General features: G+C 42.2%; 1 protein-coding gene across 1 annotated transcript; it reads right to left on the minus strand.

Moving 5' to 3' along the window:
- Positions 1-2,973: 2,973 nt before the first annotated feature.
- Positions 2,974-14,925, minus strand: LOC139367050 (importin 4). Its single transcript, XM_071105011.1, has 29 exons — positions 14,549-14,925; positions 14,157-14,243; positions 12,705-12,784; positions 12,523-12,564; positions 12,195-12,324; positions 11,842-12,021; positions 11,670-11,735; positions 11,432-11,533; positions 11,239-11,322; positions 10,956-11,111; positions 10,808-10,861; positions 10,477-10,586; positions 10,030-10,268; positions 9,190-9,303; positions 8,771-8,884; positions 8,483-8,606; positions 8,204-8,315; positions 7,962-8,083; positions 7,659-7,736; positions 7,362-7,419; positions 7,146-7,251; positions 6,749-6,942; positions 5,394-5,444; positions 5,168-5,293; positions 4,689-4,915; positions 4,248-4,380; positions 3,837-3,941; positions 3,606-3,675; positions 2,974-3,508 (listed from the first exon to the last, which is right to left on the minus strand). The coding sequence occupies exons 1-29, from the start codon at positions 14,612-14,614 to the stop codon at positions 3,378-3,380; spliced, it is 3,261 nt and encodes a 1,086-aa protein (XP_070961112.1). The 5' UTR covers positions 14,615-14,925; the 3' UTR covers positions 2,974-3,377.
- Positions 14,926-16,171: the final 1,246 nt, after the last annotated feature.

Genomic DNA, 16,171 nt, shown 5'->3' on the forward strand with positions numbered 1-16,171 from the left:
TTGAAGCATTCATTCAATGTATTTTTTAAATAAAATGCATGTTTACTCATTATTAATAAGCCTCAAATGTAATTCTATCAAGTTAAAATGGTGCCATTATCTCCCAGTCATTTGGGATCTACTCAATAGATAGATAGTGTTGTCCAACGTGGACTCAATTTAAAACCACATCTGAGATATAAAAACATCTGACTAACTTTGATTTGGGGATTAACTATCCCTTTAAATTTGTGGTCAATCAATGATATTACAGTGGGATAGCCTTGTAGTTTGCTACACTGATGTATTTTTGAGGAATAGGCTACAGGGGGCAGTAGAGGATCATGAACAAGTCAGTCACCAACTCACCGGCAGAGGTTTACTCTGGACTATGACCTCATCGCTCTCTCCTGGATTGAAGTCATTGTGCCTAGCTGGCATAATCATATCTGATCTCATGGCTGAATTACTCAATACAATTAACTGTTGGTTAGAAGGAGAGGGAGTTGTGCAGCCTGTATCACACAGCACAAGTCTGTAGCCTCAGGCTGCAATATGCAAAAGAGGCAGAGGTCAATGCTGTGGTATATGGGTTAATGGTGACCTCAGCCTGTTTCTCTGCTGAATGCAGACCAGACCAGAATAGGTGTGACGGAGTGTATGTTTGGGGAGCGAAGGCATGGCTGCTGGGCCAGATATGTTTCATGTTCTAGTTCTGAACTAAGGAAACTGACATTACTAGTGTAAACCCTTAACCAAGATAATTATTGGTTCCTTTATTTTACTAATTGTTTTTTTTAGATAATTTACCATTTACTTTACATATTCAAAGGTGTTGGGTTAAATGTTGAAGACATTCCGTTGTACAACTGACTAGATATCCCCATCTCTTCCTGCTAAGGCCAAAGGTAGATGTCACTGCACTGTGCAACATACCCACTGACCAGTACCCACAACATCAATGATCAACTCTGCCATTGTCACTTCAGAGGGCAGGGCACTGAAATGAGAAATTAATCTCTGAAATGCCCTGACATTGGAAAACAATTCTATGTCCATCTGTTGGGTTGTTGGTGTGGTAACTAGGTGATAGGTTTGTTGTGAAACCCTGGTATGTCGCATGGGTGTTATTCCCCATCGCTGTACTGGGGACAGAACACACACACACATGCATATAAGAATTATCAGGGGGAACAGTTTAACGCTTTTTTTCATGCTTACAATGTGACACCACACTGCCAATATTAATCGATCCAGGCGCACTGGCAGAGAGATGGGGAGGCAGTGAGACAAGCTGATCGGAACAATCAGTTAGGGTCAAAATATTTACAAGCGGTCAGCCAAAGTCACTGCATATATAACAAATTAACTATGTTTAAAAAAGAAAAGGGCATTGAGATGAAGTGTGGTAACGTGCCCTTTTGACCCTACAGAAAGAGTTAGCTCTTAAGCATGTCAATTTGGTATGTAAAGAGGATCGCTAGGCGTTCACACACACACACACACCAGGGAAATAATTTTGAACATTCTTTAAGTGCAGTCTTTGTATTTTGTTGCAAGCTTTGACCTACAATACATTCACCTTGAAACACTGACTGATACAGGTGATTCATAAAGTACTTTCAAGTACAACTTAAGTCGTTTTTGGAGGGGTATCTGTACTTAACTATTCATATTTGACAACATACTTCACTACATTCCTATAGAAAATGTACTTTTACTCCATACATTTTGAATGCTTAGCAGGATGAGAAAATGGCCCAATTCACACACTTAAAGAGAACATCCATGGGCATCCCTACTGTCTCTGACCTGGTGGACTAATTAAACACAAATGCTTAATTTTAAAATTGTGTTGTAGTGGGCAATCCGTAAATTTAAATATATAATTTTGCGGTCTGGTTCGCTTAATATAAGCAATTTTAAATTATTTATACTTTTACTGTTGATACTTAAGTATATTTAAAACCAAAAACTTTTATACTTAGTATTTTACTGGGTGACATTCACTTTTGCGTAATTTCCTATTAAGGTATCTACTTTTACTCAAGTATGAAGGTGAGGGAACACTTGTGATAATCGCCGGCAAAAGCATCAGTGCAATTAAACATGGATCAGTCACTTGGATGCTGAAATCAGACGTCCTCCAGTGATTTCCCAAGTATAAATACAGTAAAGTACACACTAATGGGTAAAAAAAAATATGTTTTGAGCAAAATAGTTGTTTTTAGACAACTGCAAACTTCAAGGAAGTTTGATGGGAAGTAGTTTCTTCTCCGGCCTCCCCCTTGCTTGAGCAACAATAGAGAACATGAGGAAAGGGCCGGCCAGCCCCCCCCCCCCCCCCCCACACACACTTGTTCTATGTCATGACTTATCTGGACCACCTATTGAGATGTGCCTTTTGTTAAGTAAATGAGGTGTTAAGAGGTGAAAAGTAGACTGGAGTGCCTCTACGTAGACTCTATAGACTTAAGTTTGTCCAGCTATTGCTGGTAATATGCACATGCCAGATGGATTTGAGTAGGTGATGTAACTAGTAGTTACTGATTGTGGGCTGAAAGAACGGTTGATAGAATGAAATAATAATTATAAATGGGAAGATCTGTTAGAAGATTTGATTGCTGAATCCAGCAGAAGCTGTTAAGCAAGTGTGTTGAGTGTATCTGCCAGAAAGCATACGATGCCAATTGTGTCAGATGTAAATAAAATACTAAGAGGGAAAAAAAAGCCTTTTCATAATGAGTAAATATAAAATCCTGCAGTTTGAGAATAAAGAAAGAACTGGAGATACTATGCAACACACACCACACTGGAGTTCAGATGAGTGCATTGTGGCCGATTTGCCCCGATTCACAAAACCACCTTACTAAGCACGATGGGGAGCTCTCTGAATAAGGGACAGCTGAGAGAGAAACAATGGAACCGGAAAAGGGGGGGGGGGGGGGTCGTACGATGAGTGAGGGGAAAGGCAAAGAACACTGCATGACACTGACAAGTCTGCAAAAAAGGCATTTATCATGAGTTCAGTTCATTGTTTCATACTCAATACTAGCCCAGCCAGAAGTTAATCAAATTTGTGGCAAAAGGGGGACAGCAGCAAATAGATAAGAGGCTCTCAGGTACAACAAGGGTAACAAGTGACAAAAAAAAACCACAGGTGACGCACACAAAATGAAATCATTAAAATAATAAAAACAGGCAATATAAATAAAAAAGTTAATACTGGGAACAACCTCTGAAAAATTATAATACTACCAATAGTAGAATGGTTCAAGTGCCGGAGTTTAGCAAATTTGAATGACCCAACTACTGTCCCATTTTTCATCTAGTAAAAAATAACAAATATATTTCACTGGCTTTCACTGGAGAATGAAATAGTTGCTTGGTGTGGTGTGTTACGATTGGCTGACGGCCGCAGTCAGCTTCATCTTTTGCTCGGCGGGAAGTGACCTCACGGCACCCTCAAATTTCTGGGAGTGGCGCTGAGCGACGTCTCGGAGCAGCATGACCAGGGTGTTCTGGGTTTCTGGATGACCATAATGTCATAATGTTTTATATCTACATACGACAACTTAGGTATACGAAGAAGAAAGGAAACCTGTCACGATTTAAAGTTATCTTACCTGGATCAAGGTCCTTGGTTCCCAGGACGTGGCTGGAAGCAGATACTATTGGCTTAATTTGACTCACCACCTAAGGAGACAACACTTATTACTAGCCAACATTGTGGAATTACACATTCAGAGTTCAATTCTAGATCTGAGCGTATTTCCATGGAAACGGACAATAAAGTATCATATGATGTGATCAGTTTAAGAAAGCCAAACAGCCTAAATAAATGAGTGGGAACATACCATTGCAGGGTTCTGTGAGTAGAGCATGGCCAGGCAGCTGTACACAGTCTTATTCTCCTCCATGTCCTCCTTCAGAGGGAGGCAGGCCAGGAGGGCAGGGAACACCTAGGACAGAGAGATAAGAGTTATCCATGTCGGCATCACTGAGGACACTCAACTCTTCAACTCGTGTGGCGGTGTACGTCAATAAGCCTGTGGCAAACTCACATTGTAAATCTAATATACAGCATTTGGGACATTGAAGAATTGGAGACAAGGCCATAGACACAGGTCACAGATATTCTCAGAGCAACTCAAAGTTCCATCAGAGCAACTCAAAAGTTCCACACAAATCTTCCAGAGTCATTACAAACACCTGGAGTTAGGCATTGGCCCGGCATAAAATCCCATGCATGAAAATGCAGACAGTACCTGTTCCAGAGGGACACCCTCCATGTGGCTCATGATCATCCTGCAGAGTGCAGCGCACAGATTGTCAATCACCCTCCTGTCCTGTTCTTTGGACAGCAGGTTGGAGAAGAGGGACAGCATCATGGGGTAGTCTCTGGGAGGGACAGGAGTTGAGGAAAACACCCATGGCTGCTGGACAGGCCAGTACTACAGTAATAGAATCTAAATCATATAGTCAGTGCTGGTCAATGTACCTAGCTACTCATGTGAACTATATCATTGAGTTAAAAGAGATTCTCCGTTACGTTTGTATACGTTTTAGCCAGTAGTTCTTAGTCGCCAAAGTACCGCAGCATGTCTAACAATGCTCAAACACAATCACATACACCCACATAGAAAAACACACACACACACACACACACACACACACACAGAGAATAGACACATTATTGAGAGGGATACTGAGCGACGAGTGGTCCAGCAGCCTGGGCCAGAGCTCCCAGTCCAAACACGCTGTTGTTGCGAACCTCGCTATCACTGTCTCTCACCCCGGCCACCAGCACAGGCAGCAGCCGATTGGACAGTTTACCAGCACAGGCTCTTCCCCCGGACACACTGACCAGGGATTGCAGGATCTCTCCGAGTGTGCCCACGGAGAAGGAACGGTCAGCCACCGTGCACGATGATTTCTGAGGAACAAATCCATTCTCATTCAATACACATCAAACTAAAGGTTTATCCTTCAGTATGCCTCTGTACTTAACGCTGACATATTTTACAAAATAAAAACAACATTTGTTGAAATTTTTTTGTTTGAATTTCAACAGAAAATGAATTAGGAATTAGGTCTATTCATTTCTATATTGATAGATTGTCAACTGGAGTAAATGACTTGGGTTATTTGAACCCAATGCTAACGGTCTAGTGGTAGGTCGACTCACAGCCTTGTTCATGATGAGGGGCAGCAGCTCGTTGAGATGGGGCTGGAAGGTGTCCGCTGGTACGGCGGAGGCCAGCAGAGGAATCCCCTCACCTGCAAACTCCTGGAGCATGGCATCATACTCCGCCTAGAACACACAACATGGTCATATAATTTGCACCATACACTTGGAACTACATCCGATCCTGCCAGTGCTGGAGTGTGACGAAAAAGAGAGGAAACCCCACCTGCTGTTCGTCATCATCTGCCTCATCTCCTCCTCCGTCCTGACAGACAGTCTGTAGACACAGGGTAAGGGGAGGGTCAAAGGATTATCACATTCTTCTCCTATTATGCTACGATGCCCTTTAACCCCTTATATTTGTGGGAATTGGCCTATATGGATAGAGCCAAATTGAAATGTTTTAACAGAAGAACTGTAAAAAGCATATGCATGACCGTGGTAGCAATTGAAAGAGAACACTTGGTCTGATAAATTATGGGGAAATTATCATAACAAAAAGTGAGGACACAACAGTTCACCTGACAAGTCAATGTAAACATGACGTTTGATTTTATGTGCATTTTACATTTACTGTACTTTTCACAGCATTTGTCAATAACAAAGTCTAAAAATACTCCTGATACATTCAGTAACATAAGAATATTCATTGACATTTTGGAGTAGGTGCAAGATAAGAAAAAAAACTATTCCCAGGGTTTGAATGAGAGGTCTAACTGGTGTCTCCAACTGTGCACAGTTCATAAGTCAGTTCAAAGCACTTATGACTTTAAAATGATTTTGGCTAGTAAAAAGTCTTAGTGGCTGGTAGATTTTTAAATAGTACATTTTAGGCCCTGTATGCAATCCAAAAACATTTCATTATAAATCGCTATCTGGGTCAGGTTGGCATAATTAGCTTATTCTATTGCCAACATGACTAGCTAAGTTATACAACGTGATCTTACAGTGTTAGGCTTACAAAAGGCACTTCAGACAAACAGATCGGACTCATGAGTGCATTCAAGTGCATGTTCCGCTGCAAATGTTCTTCACAATACGACATAGGCTCATTGAGTTCAGGACAACCCAGTCTATAACGCATGTCTTCCTTGTAACTGTGGATCAAACATAGCCATTGTAAATGTTGATCATGTCAAGTCAATTTTCAAATATGGAAATATGACCTGCACATTTGGACTCATAGGTGTATGGTTTGCTTGTATGACATCGAAGCGATATTTATTATAATCCTCAACATTTCATTTGTCAGAACACCGACTCCTTTCAATTTACAGCATTTCCCTCACTCAGACAACAAATGTACAAAAGTATCCCAATTAGCGGAAGGGATGGGGTATCTTGTCGCATGCAGTGCTGACGTCATGTATAGCATGTTACTGTATAGCCACTGGATTCCAATTTAGGCGCTGATCAATGACAAAATGGGGCATTTTCAACCCGTATATAGGATGACTGGGGCTGTGAGTGGAAAGAGCTACGTCCACACAAACACATATCCTTATATCAGATATCCTAAATTAATAAATGGGGGAAATCCTGTCTGTGAAGAGCACTCAGGCTTGGTTTGTGTCAGCTCACCCTCTTCTTGAGCACATCTCGGATAGCCTGACTGATCTCCTGCAGGCGCCCGGGGCTCTGCAGTGCTTCACCCTGGCAGGCCTTCAGCACGGCGTTCATGGCCTCCAGCACACCCATCACCACCTGGCGCTCACGCTCACCGCGCACCGCCTCCAAGAAGCTGGGAAGCACCACCCCCAGCAGCTTCTGCATGGCTGAGGGACGGATGGAAGGAAGCTTAAATTGTATTTTTTTTTTTTAGACAAGCCTGACTAATTCCCAGAATGAATGTCTTAACTATTATCTCATTTGATACATTTAATAATTCTCTTTGAAAAACTCTATAATAGCACCACATAAGATGCCTCAGAAATTCAAAGAGCCAAAGCTCTGAAGAGGTAGAGGTTGAGTGAGTTACCCTGGTGGTTGGCCACAGTGGGATTCTCCTGCCACACTTTATGTTGAGCTCGGCAGAACTGGCCCATGGCCCCGAAGGCAGCCCTGCGTACGTCCTCGTGGGGGAACTGAGGGGAGGACGGAACGCATGGTCAGAGAGAGTCAACGCTGACCAACATACAAACTACCCATGACACCAAGGGAGAAGAGGATGGATGAGCTGTGCTACAGTACTTACATCACGCAGCTCATAGACCTGCTGAAAGCTGGACTCCAGGAAGGGCTGGAAGGCGGCACTGAAGGGGTGAAAAGGATAAGGAGACATCAGGGACAACACATTTCCCTTTGCATACTGGAAGACAGTGGAAGTTTAATGAGGAAAAGTTGCTGCGAAGTGAGATGATTGTATCGACAGATTTACAAGGACTAGGCACAGAGGGGTCAACCGGAGTAGTGGCTAGCTGCAGATACCATGCAACCCAGATGGTTTGTGACATGCAACACTCAAAATAACTCTTTGCTCTTGAGTCTTTACCCGGTGTTGAAGGCAATCTCTCCCAGAGCATCACAGGCGTCCTCCTTCTCGTCAATGTAGGCGTTTTCCACACTGAACCTGGGGAATGGAGAGAGCACAGAGATTAAAATGGAGAAGGACAGAGGGAATCCCCTCCATCTAGTTCTTTAGGCACAAGCCTGACAAACAAAATGGCTTCCATTTGTTTCAATTGACTAGTTTTATGTCAGCTGCTTTGAAGGTTTCATTGTGTCTTTACTCCTGCCCCACAAAAAAAACACATCAAAGGTCATAAAATGAAAGATAATCAGATGAGAAACGTACCCGGCTGTGTCTGGGTCCACGGTGTCGGCCCCCTCGTCATCCAAAATGGCATCTCCCTCGGCGTCATCATCATCATCGTCGTCGTCCAGCAGGACAAAAGTCTTGTCCTCCTCAAGGTGAGCCTAAGGATGAAAATGATTTTTAAAAACTATGTAAACTATATTTTTAGCAATTTCTCAATGGTGTAAGAGAATAGAATAGAGTGTGAATAGGAGTTATAGCACAGTGTCTGTCAGACTGACCGTGACTCCCTCTGTGGACTTGAGGGACAACAGCATGATGGTGGTGATAGCTGTGAGGTGGGGGCTCAGACAGTCTGGACTCACTGTGGACACAGCCGAGAACAGGCTGTACCTGTACACAGAAAGAGACAGAGAAGGATTGAGGGGGGAGGAGAAGCACATGGGTTCAATACAAAGTCATCAGAAAGTCAGAAAACAGTCATGCACTCTGAACGCCAAACCCAACAGGCTGGCAGGACTTCTATTAGAGTGGGAGCATCTCAGACACACACTACATACGTGCAGCGCCGCAGGTCGGGGTCGTCGATGGCGTTGGTGAGGTTGAGTCCCAGCTGAACACACTCTGCAGCCAGGGGGCTGAACACATCCTTGCCTATGGTGCGGGCCAGCACTGACAGAGTATCTGACAGAACAAAGGAAACCCCATTCGTCATCTAGACGTGACTTGGGTTTAAAGACTATCTATGAATTAAGACAGATCAGCTCTAATCTGTCAATAGCATGGACTACAAGTGTCTGCTGGATGACCACATCAAACTGACTAAGGCTTAGAGATAGTTAGCCTACCTAGAGCCTGTGTTTGCAGAGCCCTCATCTCATCCCTTGTGTCAGTGAGGAAGCCCTTCAGGCTCTCAATAACAGGTGGGAAGTAAGGAACTAGCTTCTCTTTGGCTGCATTGGCTGAAAGGAAGAGAAGGGATGAAAGGTTAATACAGTTACAGTGATACACATTCCAGTCTTTTAAAATGTCTAAAATAGACACTTGATGCATCTCAATAGTCTCAAGTGTCCTCCTCTCCTTGTGTCCTTTCCATCTGCCCTGACCTGAAAGATGTTTTCAAAGCAACTGGGACTACTTTTGACTTTAGCAGTCCTTTGAGATAAATGTGGATGAAGGAAGACTCAAGCGGAAGCCATTCTAAATTATTGAGCTGTAACATGCGCTATTGAAAGGCTCCATCCTAAATGGACTTTTGCAGTGTTACCTATAGCTCCTATGGCACTGACAGCCAGCTCTTTTAGCTTCAGGTTCTCTGCGTTGCTGAGGGCAGACAACATGGTCTCCATCAGGGTGGGCAGGTAGGGCTCAATCTCCGAACCTGATAGGGGATGGAACAGTTCATGAAAACATCAGAACAGAGGGGGTTAAAAAAATTATTTCCCCCAAATGACATGTTCAAATCTTGCATTATCAGTACCTTAAAAGTAGTCTAGGGGCGAGACTAGAGAGCCAGAGGCTCAACATTTGTTTACAACAGCTTAGCATTTTGGCATCCTCCAATTAGTATAGAATAGAACCAAACAGACTTGGGTTGAATATTGGAATGCATTTGGAAATACACTTCCAAGTATTTGAAAAAACCCAAATATACTCAGGAATTTGAAAATAGTGTTTGAAATACGTATTGGAAAATACTTTAAGCAAAAAAAATACAAAAATAAAAGTAATTCAAAAACTAAAATAAAAGTACTTCAAAACGTATTTCAAAACACTCAAATACACAGAAAAAGTATTTTAAATAACAAATACACATGTTTCTGAACCCAGATCTGGGACCAATTCTTTTTTTTTCTTTTTTTTTACCTTTATTTAACTAGGCAAGTCAGTTAAGAACACATTCTTATTTTCAATGATGGCCTAGTGGGTTAACTGCTTTGTTAACGGGGCAGAACGACAGATTTGTACCTTGTCAGCTCGGGGATTTGATCTTGCTACCTTTCGGTTACTAGTCCAACGCTCTAACCACTAGGCTACGCTGCAGCCCCAAATAATAGCAAGACAGTTGAGTATGGATCAGGATAAAGGTGAATGGGAGGATCCTCACCCAGGTTTTCCATGAAGTTCTCCAGGGCGTAGAAGGCCTTTGTGATGTGTCCGATCTTGGCCTGGTTCAAAGCCGACATGTAGCCCAGCAAAAGTGGCATCAGCTCGGCACAGTACTTACTGACCTCGGGCTGCAGGTGCTCTGAGAACTGTCCCAGGGCAAAGAGGCCGGCGCTGCGGACTACCTGGTTATTGTCTGACAGACTCTGGCACACCGTCTGCAGCATGGAGGACAGCAACCTGACACAGAGGAACAGACGGACAGTGGGATTAGCAGGAAAGACAATAGTTCCATTTGAATGAGAGAAAATAAGACAGAAAAACATTGCTCTGGATTATTTCAGATCCAAAACACACTAAAGGACTGGATATTGACAAATGTAACAAATTAAATCAACTGTTTTTTGGACAGGGACCCACTGAATAAGAGAAAGCAGCATCGACTCACTTGGTCCGTATGTGGTCGGCACAGCCCTCAGCCAGCACTGCCATACACATCAAGCCTGCCTTCCTCTCATAGGGGTTCTCACTGGCCAGGCACACCTGGGTCAGGGGCATCTGATGGACATGCCATGGGTCAGACATGCATACATAATAAAACTATTTGTACTTCTACGCATGGAAATGTGTGTACAACTCAGTATGACTGCAAGTTATAAACAATGCAGCTACTAATACAACGATGGCTACATACTGCTGCAGCACAGAGATGTCATGAAGTGTCTGACTGAAAGGCAAATTATAGCATTCATATAAAGCAAGTGAGTGTGTTTACTAACCAGCTGCTGGAATAGTTTCTCAGGGGGCATGTGAAGAGCCATGGTGTCAATAACCTGCAGTCGAAAAGAGATTATATTTTAGGCACAAAAAAATATATATACACCCCTTCTGTTCTTTGTATGTGGTTATTTCTTAAGGGAAGTTGACCTGAGCAGCAAAGTGTTTAGGACTCTCGTTGTCGGTGTCGCCCTCGTCGCCATTCTCCTCATCCTCTGGGTCCTCCTCCCCAGGTGGGGGCGCTGCACTCAGCACAGGGAACACTGTCTGCAGGATGGGATTCAGCAGCTTCTGCTTTAGCACCGTCTGCAGGAGGCAGAGAGCACAGAATACATCACTGACAAGCTACACATATTTTAAAGGATAAAAAGGCACAGTGCTCGGGGTGCATCTCCATAGTCTAAAGCATCCATTTATAACTGGGTGACTTTACCTTGCTCTTGAGTCGGATGAGAAAAGCGATGCAGGAAAGAGCCTTTACACGCAGGGAGTCAGTCAGGGTGGTGTCTGCACTGACCTGAGACGAACATACACACATTTCACTGTCAACAAGATAACCCATCACATTCCCTTCAATGTAAGTAAAAAGTCATTACAAATATAATTAGAAGAAGCTCTGTTCTCACCTCCAAGCAGAAATGGACAATTTCAGCAATGTGTGGCACAATGATGGACACCTCACTCTCCATCAGCTCATCAAACACCTCCATGGCATCACTGGCCTGACCCTGGTCAGAAACATTCCAATCAAGGGACAATAGTGTTTGAAGCTCCATTTAATAGTAATCCCAGAAGACTTATGCAATCATCAGTGCAATACAGCAGTGGTGCTAGTGGGGGCTGACATATTGAACTACACCCTACTTGGTCTGCCTTGATTAGGTGTTTGAGCGCAATGATCAGTCTTGGGATGAGGGCGCGCATGAGGTTCTGAAAGACACAGGACATTTCATTTCAGCACAGCAATGAAGGATGATGGTAGACTACATTTCTGTTCACGCCAAAAAGGCATAAAATAGATTGATTCTGGCCTCACCATCTCCTCTGTGCCAGTGTAGGCAGTCATAGCAGTGAGGGTGAGGATGCAGTAGTACATAGCTGTGGGGTTGTCCAGGTCTTGCAGCACGGTGCCAAACAGCTGCAGCAGTTGGCGGTAATGGGGCTTGAAGGGCTCTGGGTTGGACTCCACCACTTTGCTGAGCAAGAGTAGACCTACCTGAGAGAGACAGGGGTATTTTAGTGATTGGCTGAGGGTACCTATGCATATTCTGACCAATCAGTAAGCAACCATCAAGAGCTGAAATCAAAGCCACATACTGCAAAACCTCTCTTTGTTCATGTACAACAAATACATCACTGCGTTTTAGTTCTGTCTATAGAAGCTGATACCTGTCTGTCCGTTGGGTTGTTGCTCTTGGTGGACTGGTTGAGGAGTGTGAATAGAGCAGGCCAGCGGTCTGGCGTCTCGTGTTTGACCATCACTGCACTGAGCTGTGAGAGGGAGTGGCGCACTGTGTGTCTGGAAGCAGAGGAGAGTTATTGTCAAGTTCAGATTGAACAAGTTTAATTGGTGTGTTGGATGGGTTAGTGGTTATGGTCAGATAGGTTGTAGCTATAAATCTGTATTATAACCCATTGATATTCTAGTAGGATATGCCTAGTTTTCCACCTCAAAAGCTATGTGACTGTTTTTATGTAAAGGATAAAAGATACTTACTCTGTCTCCTGCTGAAAAGCTTGTAGCACCACTGCTTTCAGACTAAGAAGCAAGAAAGAAAAAAGAAAAAAATACAATGGCAACATATAACAAATAAAGCTCAGAGGGAATTCATTCAACAGTCCAATACAGAAGACTTAGATATGGCTGATCGTGGGGGAATTAGACAAAGGGCAGCCAACCTCTCTCTGTGATCAAGGCTAATCTTCTTCCAATGCTTCTTTACTCTCATCCGCAACATCACTGCAGCTGACTGGCGGATCTGAAGGGAGGGTAGAAAAACAATGAATGCACTGAAGAGAGCTGGCGATAAGCCGTACAAATAGAACACATACAACCGAGTAGGGCATGCAAACCCCTGGGTTACACATACCTTCAGAAAGTATTCACAACCCTTGACTTTTTTCCACATTTTGTTGTGTTAGAGCATTCATTTCAAATGTATCAAATGTAAATAAAATAAAAACATCACTGGCCTACACACAATACCCCATAATGTCAAAGTAGAATACGTTTTTACAAATTATTTTAAAAAGAAAATAATTATTCAACCCCTTTGTTATGGCAAACCTAAATAGGTTCAGTAGTAAAAATGTGCATAATAAGTCACATAATAAGTTGCATGGACTCACTGTGTGCAATGACTACCTCATCTCTGTACCCTACACATACAATTTCACACAGATTCAACCACACAGATCGGGGAGGTTTTCCAATGCTTCGCAAAGAAGGGCACCTATTGAGCATGGTGAAGTTGTGAATCACACTTTAGAGTTATTAATTACACTTACAACCAGTCACTACAAAGACACAGGCGTCATTCCTAGCTCAGTTGCCGGAGAGGAAGGAACCCGCTCAGATTTTTCACCATGAAGCAAATGGTGACTTTAAAACAGTTAGAGTTTAATGACTGTGATAGTAGATAACTTAGGATGGGTCAACAACATTGCAGTTACTCCACAGTACTAACCTAATTGACAGAGTGAAAAGGAAGCCTCTACATAAAAAATAACCCAAAATATGCATCCCGTTTTCAACAAGGCACTAAAGTAATATATACAAATAAAATAACTTTTGTCCTAAATACAAAGTGTTATGTTTGGGGCAAATCGAAAGAGTACCTCGTCCCACACTAAAATGTAACACATTGATACCACTCTCCATATTTTCAAGCATAGTGGTGGATCTGAAAATGGTTGTCTAGCAATGATCAACAACCAATTTGACAGAGCTTCAATAATTTTTTAAAGAATAATGGGCAAATGTTACACACTCCAGGTGTGGAAAGCTCTTAGAGACTTGTGCAGAAAGAGATTCACAGCTGTAGTCGCTGATAAAGGTGCTTCTACAAAGTATTGACTCAGGGGTGTGAATACCTATATAAATTAGATATTTCTGTATTTGATTTAATGCATTTGCTAACATTTTTTTTTTTTATTAACTTTGTCATTATTGGTTATTGTGTGTAGATTGGTGAGAAAAAAATATATTCAAAAAATATATTCTGTTTTGAATTCAGGCTTTAACAACAAAATGCTAAATAAGTCAAGGGGTATGAATACTTTCTCAAGGCACTGTATCTAGCACACTGATGATAGGCGTTTGTCTAACTAATATGTAACCTAGTTACATACCTGTGGGTTCTGGGACCCAGTCATGACAGCACACAACGCTGGGATTATGGCTGGGTCTTTAAAAGCCAGCTTCAACTGGGCGGTGGCCTGTAGGGGGGAGAAAAATATGTTGGATATGGTAAAAACTGACTGGAATAAAGAAAGCTATCCATGCAGGCAGTTTAAACGTTAGCGAACTGTCAAGTTTATGAAGTGACTAAGATTGCGTTTGAATACAGTCAGTTAGCCACACTGGTTCGTGACGCGACATAATTTGGCTAGCAACAGGTGTCCATTTTGATTAACAGTTAGCTTAGTTAGTTAGCTAGCTAACGTTAGTTACCGGTGCTTATTATCAAAGCATGTCAGGGTAAATCCCACATTTATAGGTTCAGTAAGGAATCATTCATTACCTGCTGAATAATCGCATTGTCAGGCTGCGTAAGTTGTAAGAGAATCTGTTCTAGTTCCCCAGACATCTTGGCTCTTCCGAAAATCTGTGTTTCTGATGGTAACGTTATTCAAAATGATGTGCTAAAAGTTGGCCCTTAACAGGGCTAAACAGTGAACTAACTTGACTAATGTGATAATTTATCTAGCTAGTTAGCAACCTTGCTAACTAGCGCATCAAAATATTTATGGTTCTTTTTTTTACACCGGTTTAGTAACCCAAATCGGCGGCGGTTGAGATTTGAGTGTCGCTCCCAGTCTGGTTAGTTCCATCAAGTCACCACGCGGGACAGAACCATAGACATTAAAACCAGGGACAGAACCCTAGGAGTTCCACGTGAACCGCGTTGTTAAAGGGACCACATTGAAATACACAAACACATCCTGCACAAATGTACAGCGCCTGCTTTTGGACGGAGGGTAAACCATGATCAGTTATTGTTAGTGAGCGAACAGCACAAACTACTATTTGCATGACTAATTCTGAACGTTTTGAAGTTGCAAAAACGTTGTTGTAGTTGAAAATGACTCAATTGACATGCATAGTAGTATAGGTGACAATTTGCATTTTCTTTAAGCAACAAAAGCGGGAGTACCTCGTCCCACACTGTGACACTAAAGACATCGATTAACGAAAAAACAACTTGCCTGACTGATCTTCCTGTTCCTATCTTTTGTTTTCACAGGCATCATATGTTCTTTTCACAGGCATCAAGGTGGACAACTCATTTTCTTATTAAAATGTAAACATTTTCTGTCATCACAAATTCTAATGTAAAGGTTTATCTAGAATAATATTTGGTGCCACAGTCTAAACATAATTATGATGTAGACCTTAATTCAAAGAACACTTACTTATAAAACTACTATACTTTAAAACGTTAAATACTGTACGATAATACGTATTTCTCCCTTCATTGACGAGGTAAAACAAAACATTGTTTTTTTTGTTACAAACGAATAAAGAACTGTCCACGAATATAGTCTACACACTCACGTATGCCATATATATATATTAACTTAGCCTTTATTTAACAACAAATTCTTATTTACAATGACGGCCTACACTGGCCAAACCCGGACGACTCTTGGCCAATTGTGCGCGCCATATGGGACACCCAATCACGGCTGGTTGTGATACAGCCTGGAATTGAACCAGGGTGTTTGTGTCTGACCACTGAGCCCCTACATACACGTGTCCAAGTATGTACATTTTTCTGTGCATCTACAAAAGATACAAAATGCATTTAGTGTACAAATAGGCCTAGCATTTAGAATAAAATCGCATTTAGGATACTGTCTTAGCTACAGTATTCCCCCCCACCCTATGGGACTATGTTAATAGTCCCATAGGCACAACATTATCACATATTTTCACCACTAACTGTATAATTTAAATGTCAATGCAGCCAAGGAGGTGGACAACAAACAAGCATTTGAATGGTAATACTTGAGACAGTTTGTGCCAGTTTGTGAAAGTATTGCTACCAGGGTTGACCATACACAGCATTTACATGTCCAGCCATTGGTCACAAATTGTATCTGAGGAGGGTAAAAGCTCAAGTACAAAGTAATCAGTGATCACC

Source organism: Oncorhynchus clarkii, chromosome 15 (genome assembly GCF_045791955.1).
Source record: "Oncorhynchus clarkii lewisi isolate Uvic-CL-2024 chromosome 15, UVic_Ocla_1.0, whole genome shotgun sequence".
NCBI lineage: Eukaryota > Metazoa > Chordata > Actinopteri > Salmoniformes > Salmonidae > Oncorhynchus > Oncorhynchus clarkii.

Coding starts and splice junctions, on each gene's coding strand:
- LOC139367050 (XM_071105011.1), bottom strand. CDS start 14,614: ATGTCTGGGGAACTAGAACAGATTCTCTTACAACTTACGCAGCCTGAC. Junction 6,943..7,145: donor CACTGTGGCCAACCACCAGG/GTAACTCACTCA, acceptor TCCGTCCCTCAG/CCATGCAGAAGCTGCTGGGG. Junction 3,509..3,605: donor AACCAAGGACCTTGATCCAG/GTAAGATAACTT, acceptor ATGGTCATCCAG/AAACCCAGAACACCCTGGTC.